Here is a 10,530-nt window from a genome sequence, read left to right on the forward strand (position 1 = left end):
TTTTTTTTTTTTGCGGATTTTATCATGGTGTAAGTTTACATTGTTTCTTTGTCTGTTAGTCTGAGCAAAGCCTCACTCCTCAGGTCTATTGTATTTGGCCTGTATAAAAACTGACAGCAGAACTTCAATATCACACTTGTGAATAGTGACAGTGAAATTATGTGTGTTTTGTCCTAAAATTGTAGTTGTCATATGAACAACAAACATCTTGGGACTAAACACGTTTCGCAATTATGCCACGTCATCATTGAATACCGTTTATGTCCCAAATGTATCAGTACTAAATACCTGTATGTCCCTATGCCATAAATGTCATGTATGTTGTGTATGTCATAAATGTCGATATGAATTGAAAATGGGGGACCCTGATGTAAACAAGACAAACGTCTTTCTCTGGTCTGCATCCCCTTAACAATTGTGTGTATTACTCATTCTGCAATCTGTTAAATAAAGTTTTCATTCATTCATTCATTCATCTCATCCCTGTTTGTTCCCGAGTTGTTTCCCCACCCACAAAATAGGCGTGGCGATCAAAATCCTGTGTGGATGACGTGTCGCCCCTCTGAATGGCCACTGACTGACGCTCTCTGATTGGCCAATGACATGTTTGCCCAATCGCGTGACCATAGATATATATATCTATGCGCGTGACGAGCTGTGTCTTTGCCCATTTCTCGAACAGCCTGCAAACTACAGTACCTGGCGTTCTAGATAGCAGTTAAGGCGGAGTCACCAGCGTCACTGAACCGCCGCCATCTTGCCCAGGTCAGCCTTGAGTGAGAGTGAGGTGAGCTGCACAGACAAAAATACTCATAACTCGCTGAAATATTGACGGATTTACAAACGGGTTGGTTTGCTATAAACATCAAAGATGTAGTTATGATACTGCATACTTATAAAAAAAATTAAAGATGTTTTTTTTTTCAAACCACTTGAATCATAGCCACGTTAATAATGCTTGTAATAAACCAAACCGTTTGTAAATCCGTCAATATTTCAGCGAGTTATGAGTATTTGTCTGTGCAGCTCACTCACTCTCACTCAAGGCTGACCTGGGCAAGATGGCGGCGGTTCAGTGACGTCGCTCTTCATTGGCCGGCAGCGCGGGTAAGCTATCTAGTGTGCTATATATATCTATGGTTCTAATCTATCCCCGTGCTCTAAGACAAATTAACTCTAACCTTAACCAACTTCGAAAGAGTGCCTGAGTTTAACCAGTGTAGAAACAGGCGTCGGTCAATCAGAGAGCGTCTCCGAGAAATGCGGCGACGGAAAAAAATAACGCATCTGGCGTCGCCGAGCACGGCCGTGGTGCATCCTGGGAGCGTTCAGTGGCCACATGCGAACTTGCGAAGGCAGCGCGAGCAGCTCGGAGAGACTAGAGAGAGAACTTTAAACAAGAAACTAGCTTGACGACAACCTGAAAACACAGCTACCAGCAACATGAGTCGAGGTAATATAACATCGTATATAGTATTAACATAGTCTGTTCTATCTGGGCTCTGCCTGGCGGACCTGCGGCGGCTTATTAATCTTTTTTGGTTAAGATTTTCACGATGTTGTCACGTGGGCCTGTACCGCCGCCATGCGCCTAACCGCTAACACTAGCAGCTAACATTAGAATCCAGTATGCGTTTAAACAGTTAAAGTAGTTACACTGTCATTGTGTGCTTTAAACACTAGATACACCGCGGCAAGTTACTGGCTGCTGGTTAGTTAGCGTGTCCGCCAGGATGTGTTGTCACTTAGTTAGTAGTTCGTTGGTTAGCTAACGGTAGCTAGCTGTTGGTCCGCATGGTGGCATCACACAACACGTGGTTCGTAGTCTTTCTGGTCTGAAGACCTTAAAGATCTCCTTCTGGTGTGGATTGCGACACAAAATGAGAATCGCTTTATTGTCTTAATCCAGTTCATATCCAACATTTATTCCCGTAGAGACACATCAGCAACTAGTTTCACAACAGATACAGTGTTATACCCATGTATAGGTGCATAATAATACATACTACTGTACATAATAATACTATCACACGACTACATGCATCTGATTAGCACTATTACTCTGTAGTCTATATTTTGTATATCCACTTTAATCACATGTACATTGTATATTACTATTGAACTTTACTGTTACATTTGCACTCTGTTTGGAGGGCAAACTTATTTTCGTTGTACTTGTGCTGCACAATGGCGATTTGAATCAGATTTTACTTTATGTAATGTACAAAAGTGTAATACTGTTTTGTAGATGATGTTTAAATGTGTCATACAGGGGAACAGTTTGTCCATTGCTGTCCCAACGTGTCCTTGAGCAAGGCGCTGAACCCCTGCCTGATCCAAGGGTGGTGCAGATGGCTGACTGCTGCCTCTTTAATGGAATGCTTCATTGTTGTGAAGCTCAGCTCTCCTACCAACTCTACTGTGTGTGTGTGTGTTCCAGGCTTCAGCCCTCGTGGGGATCGGGGAGGGTTTCGAGGAGGTCGTGGAGGTTCTGGGGATCGGGGAGGGTTTCGAGGAGGCCGTGGAGGTTCTGGGGATCGGGGAGGGTTTCGAGGAGGCCGTGGAGGTTCTGGGGATCGCGGAGGAAGAGGTGAGATTTTTTATTATTTATAAATCCAGGGCTTGGAACACAACTTTTTGTCAGAAAACTGTTTTATTTACTTATTAATCTTTGTCCAAAACATTATTAATAATACATGGTCCCCTGGATATATTCTCTGAAGGTTTCCATATAAATAAATGTCTATTCTGTAACTAATATACCACAATAGTGATTCTACTCATAACTAGTTCATTAATGTTTTTACATTTACTGTTCTAAGCACTGGTGTCTGGTAGGACATTCCTGTTCTAAAAACGGGTGTCTAGTAGGACATTCCTGTTCTAAAACACTGGTGTCTGGTAGGGCATTCCTGTTCTAAACACTGGTGTCTGGTAGGACATTCCTAGAAAAATCACCCGCCATACAGGAAGTTATGTGTTTTTATGTCACCAGCAGCAACATCAGTTTTTTGGTATGACTAGAAGATAGTTTATAGCATGAGTATTCAAGATGGAAAGCCAGTCAAGTCGGTGCGAAACTACAACAGCAATGACTATTTATCACCAATAGATGGCGCCATAACAAACAGTAACTTCTAGAGCCAGGACTCGGAGGGTGATTATGCCTCTGCAGACAGGAAACTGATTGGCACTGTTTTAACTCTTTCTTTCTCCTTTGTACCTTGTTCTAGGCGGGTTTGGATCGTTCAGGTCCCCTGACGGTCGGGGGGGTGGAAGGGGCGGTGGCAGAGGGGCCCCCAGGGGCCGAGGAGGTAGAGGGGGCTTCGGAGCCGGCAGGAAGGTGATGGTGGAGCCACACAGACATGAAGGTTGGCATTATTATTATATAAATGTTGATATTATTATATGATTATTATTGGCCAGCTTTATGAATTGTTGTATCCATATGAATGTGGGAAGCTAACTTTGTGTGCGTGTGTGTAGGAGTGTTTATTTGCAGAGGGAAGGAAGATGCTCTCGTCACTAGGAACATGGTGGTTGGTGAATCTGTCTACGGGGAGAAAAGAATGAGTGTGGAGGTAATAATATTATAAAGACGTTAATAATAGGAGTTAAAACTAGGGACGACTGATACAGTTCAGTCAGTGCCCATTGCCCACACTGATTCAGTCATAAACGTTCAGTATTATCTGATGTGAGTACCGATCCCATTCATTACTTTGGATCATTGAACAGTATGGACAAAAATGATTGCAATAGAATACATTTTTCTCTTAGAAAAATCTAACCTGCTTCTATTTGTCAGAAAATGTCATTTCTGGCATATTGGACATGTTTCTTCAGGTTCTAGTTGAATGAATGTATATAACCTAATATCTTAACATTATCTCTCTTTCCCTCTAGGAGGGAGAAACGAAGATTGAGTACAGGGCGTGGAACCCTTTCCGCTCAAAGCTAGCAGCAGCCATCTTGGGTGGTGTGGACCAGATCCATATTAAACCAGGGTCAAAGGTCATGTACCTGGGGGCTGCATCAGGAACCACAGTGTCCCACGTCTCAGACATCGTTGGACCGGTCAGTATTAACTCTATTAATTCTTAACTAACCCTGTATTAACTCAGAACTAACCCTGTATTAACTCAGAACTAACTCTGTATTAACTCGGAACTAAATCACAGAATTAACTATTAACTCTGAACTAACCCTGTATTAACTCAGAACTAACTGTATGAACTCAGACCTAACCCTGTATTAACTCAGAACTCAAAGACCTATTAACTTGTTGAAAAGCATTAAAATATGTCCCCTTTAACTACAGTATGTGAATTGAATGTTCATTATATATTTTGTCAGTGAGTGCCACTAGTCTGGAGTATTTAAACTTGATGCTGCATAAGGCTGTGACCAGATCATACACCTTTTTCTTGACCTCAAGCGTGAGGCACAGCAGTATCCATGGAGAATATAAAGCACAACGGGCAACACTACTGATTACCGTTGCTAGTCCATAGCTAAGTCACATTAAATACCAGAGCTCAGTCACATACATTAGCGTCAGCGTCTCAGCATCGATAATATACAATATGTTACTCACCGGAAATCTGCACCACGCTGCTCATAGCCTTCCAAGCGTTGCTGTTCATATCTCCCCTCGGTTCATTTCATTGGTGTGTCAACAAGAAGGTAACATTGCTGTTGGTGTGCTCCGCGGCTAAAGTTGCGGCATGTGATTTGGTGGAGACGTGCGTCGCGACAAATCCATTGCAAACGGTAGAAAAAAAGCGCAGGCACATTCAAATAGGCGTCCAATATGATCACAGCCTTAGAGAACAGCAGCAATGGTTATTTCATATGGTAAACTATTACATGGAAATAACCAACCAATATATTTTGCCTCAACCCTAACCAAAACATTTGCCACCCTTTTCACCCCTAATGAGTTTTCATCCCTGAAGATTAACTAGGCAGAAAGACTTGCACAATATAGAAGCTTTGTAACAGAGGTACACACACAACCAGGCAGGCACTTGAAGTGAGGCAGAGAGCACTAAGTTGTCTAGTATCGCCCCGGCGTGTTCAAAGGTGTCATGTTTATCCTTAACTCATTCTACGCCAGCCATGAGAAAAGTCGGGTTAACTCGCGTTCAGCGCTTAATCGTTATTTCTTTTATTAGCTATATCCATTCATTTTCATCCATCCAGCCTGATGTTATCATTGGTAATGGGTCTGAGCTCGCAAAAGGGCAAATACCACTGCCTACGCCTTCCAGCTGGTATTGCACTCCATTGGAAATGGTGTAGTTTCTTTTCTGGGACGATCCAAGCCGTGCGGGCGGGGTTTAGGTGCTCAGGCGAGGTAGGCCTTTGCAACGATGGCATGGTACAGTAACCCTAACCCCGCCCGCCCGTTCATGTGTAACGCTCTGTAATGTGGGACGGACCTCCACGAGCAGTATTTGGAATGGCGATCAGATAATTGGATTATTTCTTTTGCATTACATCTGAGACAAGGTAAGAACACTATATATAAAATAATTTCTTTCTACCGCGATCGCCACTGTCTTGTGTGTGGCCGTTGGGTGCAGGAGGTGGCGGGGGGAGCCCTGCGGTCCACCGTCCAGGGCCCTTTTCATTATTGCATGGGGAAGGATAATAATGATTATCTAGTGTTGATTTCAGGAAGATTCGATAATCAGGCGAAAAATGACCGTGTTTAGTGTATTCCACTAAAGGGCTATTATCGCGTCTTTTCCTGGAATTACTCTGAAGCACCCAAACTATATTCATATTCAAAACGGAAATGTACAGATGAAAAATCTGTTTCGTGGATGTTGACTGGAAGCAACTCACTGACAACTGACGGGTGTGTATTAGACCCATAGATATAATATAAGATGTATTTTAAGCACTCGCAAGTGAACAAAGCGCCCCATTGACTTACAGTGCTGGCGTAATAGCGCCCTCTGTCGCCCCCGACCCGTGGCGCAGAATGAGTTAATAACCATTTCAATGGTGGAAATCAATTCAAATAAAAATATTTGTCAATGAATGATTTTGACAAATATTAAATAATTGAGATTTCAGGTCTACTGTCAACCTATGTTTCATCCAAATCTTATCACAACTGTAGGACACACGGCAGGAGGGATTACTGTACCCCTCACACTTCACTTGTGTAACAAATATACTGTGTTATTGTCCAGAATCTGCCAGGTGTTTCTGGGAAATGAGACGTTTGTTTGTTTTCCTGTGTGAACAGGAAGGTCTAGTCTATGCTGTCGAGTTCTCCCATCGGTCGGGTCGTGACCTCCTCAACGTGGCCAAGAAACGAACCAACATCATCCCCATTATAGAAGACGCCAGACACCCCCACAAATACCGCATGCTAGTTGGTAGGTACTGTCTAGCCATGACACAAATACTGCATGCTAGTTTAAGCACTCTGAGATTCTCACGAATGTAGAGCGCGGTACAAATTGAATCCATTATTATTATTATTAGTTGGTAGGTACTGTCTAGCCATGACACAAATACCGCATGCTAGTTGGTAGGTACTGTCTAGCCTTGACACAAATACACCATGCAAGTTGGTAGGTACTGCTAGCCATGACACAAATACACCATGCTGGTTGGTAGGTACTGTCTAGCCACAACACAAATACACTGCTGTATTACACATGGAGGCATTTGCTTTGTCAATCCAACGGCAAAAGGGTTTGTGTTAAATGCTTTGCGTTGCGGGATAGAATAAGAGGACAGAGTGACATGATTAAGGGGGGTCGCCATATTTAATACAGTCCCCCTGTCTAATTTTAGTCGAAACACAAAATATTAAATGCATATTCTCTCTGTTTGTTTGTGTGTCTCTCTAGGGATGGTAGATGTGATCTTTGCAGATGTTGCTCAGCCAGACCAGACGAGGATTGTGGCTCTGAACGCTCACAACTTCCTGAAGAATGGAGGACACTTTGTCATCTCCATCAAGGTAACCACCCTGACCATAACTGTCTGTCTCTAGGCTAAATGTCTGTCTGTCTCTAAGCTAACTGTCTGTCTTTCTTTAGGCTAACTGTATAGACAGCACAGCGGCGCCAGAGGCTGTGTTTGCAGCTGAAGTGAAGAAGATGGGTTCAGAAAACATGAAACCACAGGAGCAGCTGACGCTGGAGCCCTACGAGAGAGACCACGCTATAGTTGTAGGAATATACAGGTACACACTCACTCAGCCCTACGAGAGAGACCACGCTATAGTCGTAGGAATATACAGGTACACACCCTACGAGAGAGACCACGCTGTATTCGTAGGAATATACAGGTACACACTCACTCGGCCCTACGAGAGAGACCACGCTGTAGTCGTAGGAATATACAGGTACACATACGCACTTGGGAGCCCTGACTCCCTTTCTTTTTTTATACATGTTAAAAAAAATTATACAAGTTATACAACATGATCATAAAACAAATACTTTTTTGTATATTAAATCATAGATCTGCTTGTGGTGTTTAATTCATCAGGCTTGATCCATGTGCTGCACAACAAACTATATCCATTTGTCCATTATTTGCGAATGTCCTTCACACACCCAGACTCTCATCCCCTGGCTTTTTTGCATTGTTTTTTCCCCCCACTTTTTCTCCCATCCCAATTTCGTATCATCCAATTCAACCCTCCCCTGTCTCGAACGCTGTTTCTTGCCTCCCACAAGCCGGCTGCAATGTGTACTTAAGCATTACATCACGCGCAGGAGTGGTTTGTGACCAATAAACCATGCCTAGGGGTGGTCGTTAGGCCCGAGGCGCAGCCGAGTGTCGTTAGACCCCCCTAGGCATGGTTTATTGGTCACAAATCACGACTGCAAGTGATGTAAAGCTTTTATACAACTGCCAGATTCATCCAACCTTATTTCTATACAATAAACACACATTAATCGAAGATTTATTGAAAAAACCATCCGCCAGAAAAAGTAGTTCCCACAACTACAAAAAAGACAAGTTGCCTCCATGTGGAAGCAGCTTGAAGTGCATCCAACCAAACTAACACATCCAACTGTGTATTATTGGAATGATTGAGAGAAGTTGCCTCATGTGGAAGCAGCTTGAAGTGCATCCAACCAACTAACACATCCAACTGTGTATTATTGGAATGATTGATTGAAAATTTTATTACCAGATGCAGAATGGGTACAATACAGTACGGCTCAATACACACAATTGTTAAGGGAATGCAGACCTACTTTCCATAGAACTTCATTCTTAGATGCTTCTATATAAAGTAGGTAAAACAAATTAAAAAGTCTTCTTTGCCCTATAGGAAAAAAACGTTTTCTTCGCCCTATTCTTTTATTTATTTTTTTAAACCTACTGTAGAGGGCCTAAACTTAACCAGTTGGAAACCAAGCGTACAGTAATAAAATTAGCAATCAATCAACTCAATAGGCCATGCTCACTTAGAACAGCGCAGCACCCAGCTTTCTGACTATCCCCCGCGTTGCAGGCAGAGTGCGTGTGTGTGTGTGTGTGTGGGGGGGGGGGGGGGGGGTGTGGCGGTGGGTGGAGACTAGAGCGAGCGCTGACAGTCGAAAGGAAAAAGAAATTGAAAAAAAATCGCAAATTAATCCATCAATCAATCCGCGATTTTTCTTTTGTTACAGAATGATTCAAGACCCATCAATTACATCATCCAACATTGTTTAAACGACTAAGACATTCGCTGTGACAGAATCGCTTGATATTTAGTCGTTTAGTCGCCATTAACATATCCATTTGTAAAGATTATTGGCCACCTTCTTGTGATCCGGCGGAGTGATGTGATGTGGGTCGGTTGTGGGCGGGTCCTGAGCCAGCAGCGTGGATTGTTGCCAATAAAGACGTGTTAATGGCCAATCAGAATCGAGAAATTTGCATGCCGTTGTATAATAAGTCATACATAGCACAAGTCCCCTCCGATACTCGAGGTAACAGCAGTCGCATCTTTCCACCTGCGCGGCGCGATCTTTCAGGGGTCTGCGCTTTGGAGGGGCGACGCCCCCATCGCTTCCTGATTCTACTGCGCAGGCGCACCAACCGACCTGTAGGAGTCGCTGTCCACAACGCCCGATCCCCACCCATCAGTTTCCCACCCCCTAATACTGCCAATGTGTATTAGTACGGATGACCAGCTAAACTGAAAGCAATGTGGAGCGCTGGGCTCGAACAGGCGAACCCAGCGTCTCCAGTATTCGTGTTGAGCGCCTTGCCCACTGCACCACGTAGCCGTGCTTTTTTGTATCGTTATAGACGTGTAGTGACTCTTTCTTTCTCTCTCTTTCAGACCTACTCCCAAAAAGAAGTGATTATGCTGATGCCTGGCACAGCTGGGGACCACACACACAGCACCCTCCTTATCCCCCCTGCTGCCATCCCACCAGCCACCACCAAGTGTCACCAGAGAGATGTCGTGTCTATATAGGTTATTCATACTGAACTGTTACTCTCATTATTACAATTCATTTTGACCAAATGTTTTACATGTTTTGCAGCATTTTTCCTGCAGATGTCATGTATTCCTGCTTGTTTATTTAGATTGTGATGGTCTGTCTGCTAACTAGTCCTAACCTGACTGTTACAGGATCCTTCTATTAGTAGGCCTTGCAATAATACTAATTATTACAATTTATAGACAGTTTCAGCCGTATAGGACCAGCCCAGAGTTTCTAGATCAGGGATGTGGTTTTCTTTTGCATTTTAGATTTTTTGGCCCCTCACAGCTGCCATCCGTCTTCAACCGTGTTGGCCCTCGGTGGCCGAGCTGGACCTTAACCTGACAATGATTATTGGAAAATATAGATGGTTATTGGAAGATATAGCACCTTGACTTTGCCAATAACCTAACTGAGTCCAGGAATGTCCAAATGACGTCCCTGCAGGGTCAGTTGTGACCTGAAACCTATCCTAACCCTGTAACCTAAAGCTCCTGGGCTGAAGGACTGCTGATCTCTGGTGATGAACTTCGACCCTTGTATGAGTATGTACAGACTCCAGATATATTGATTTATTGTTGAATGTAAAATGTTGCTATTTTCTTTCGATCCTGTGATCAGCTTTTCTAGAGGCGATCAATCATGTCAAGTCAAAAGCAAAATCTTTTTCTTTTTCTTTTTGGATTTTATCAAAAAAAAAGAATTTATGCCTAAAACGCATGTCTGTATAAATACTCGTTTGACTTCACTGTAATGTTTGACCTTTTCTTTTATAAATAAATTAGTGTTTTCAAATGTTTGTCTTTTTGGGAACATTTCTGGTGCTGCAGTAGTAATATTAGCAGCTAACACTGAAACCTTCTTTATGGTGCTGCAGTAGTAATGGTAGCTAATAACACTGAAAGAAGCTGGTGCTGCTGCAGTAGTAATGGTAGCTAACACTGAAATAATCTATGGTGCTGCAGTAGTAATGGTAGCTAACTGAAATAATCTATGGTGCTGCAGTAGTAATGGTAGCTAACACTGAAATCTATGGTGCTGCAGTAGTAATGGTAGCTAACTGAAA

General features: G+C 43.0%; 1 protein-coding gene across 1 annotated transcript; it reads left to right on the forward strand.

Moving 5' to 3' along the window:
• The first annotated feature begins 1,297 nt into the window (after positions 1–1,297).
• fbl (fibrillarin) lies at positions 1,298–10,259 on the forward strand. Its single transcript, XM_084336951.1, has 9 exons — positions 1,298–1,453; positions 2,441–2,590; positions 3,234–3,371; positions 3,487–3,581; positions 3,907–4,077; positions 6,263–6,395; positions 6,876–6,988; positions 7,068–7,213; positions 9,317–10,259. The coding sequence occupies exons 1-9, from the start codon at positions 1,444–1,446 to the stop codon at positions 9,336–9,338; spliced, it is 978 nt and encodes a 325-aa protein (XP_084193077.1). The 5' UTR covers positions 1,298–1,443; the 3' UTR covers positions 9,339–10,259.
• The last annotated feature ends 271 nt before the right edge of the window (positions 10,260–10,530 follow it).

Source organism: Notolepis coatsorum (genome assembly GCF_963971535.1).
Source record: "Notolepis coatsorum genome assembly, chromosome: 19".
In the NCBI taxonomy this organism is placed as follows: Eukaryota; Metazoa; Chordata; class Actinopteri; order Aulopiformes; family Paralepididae; genus Notolepis; species Notolepis coatsorum.

Excerpts from the sequence above, each read along its gene's own strand:
- fbl (XM_084336951.1), top strand. Across the intron at positions 6,396-6,875 it reads CAAATACCGCATGCTAGTTG|GGATGGTAGATGTGATCTTT; the intron begins GTAGGTACTGTC and ends GTGTCTCTCTAG. Across the intron at positions 7,214-9,316 it reads ATAGTTGTAGGAATATACAG|ACCTACTCCCAAAAAGAAGT; the intron begins GTACACACTCAC and ends TCTCTCTTTCAG.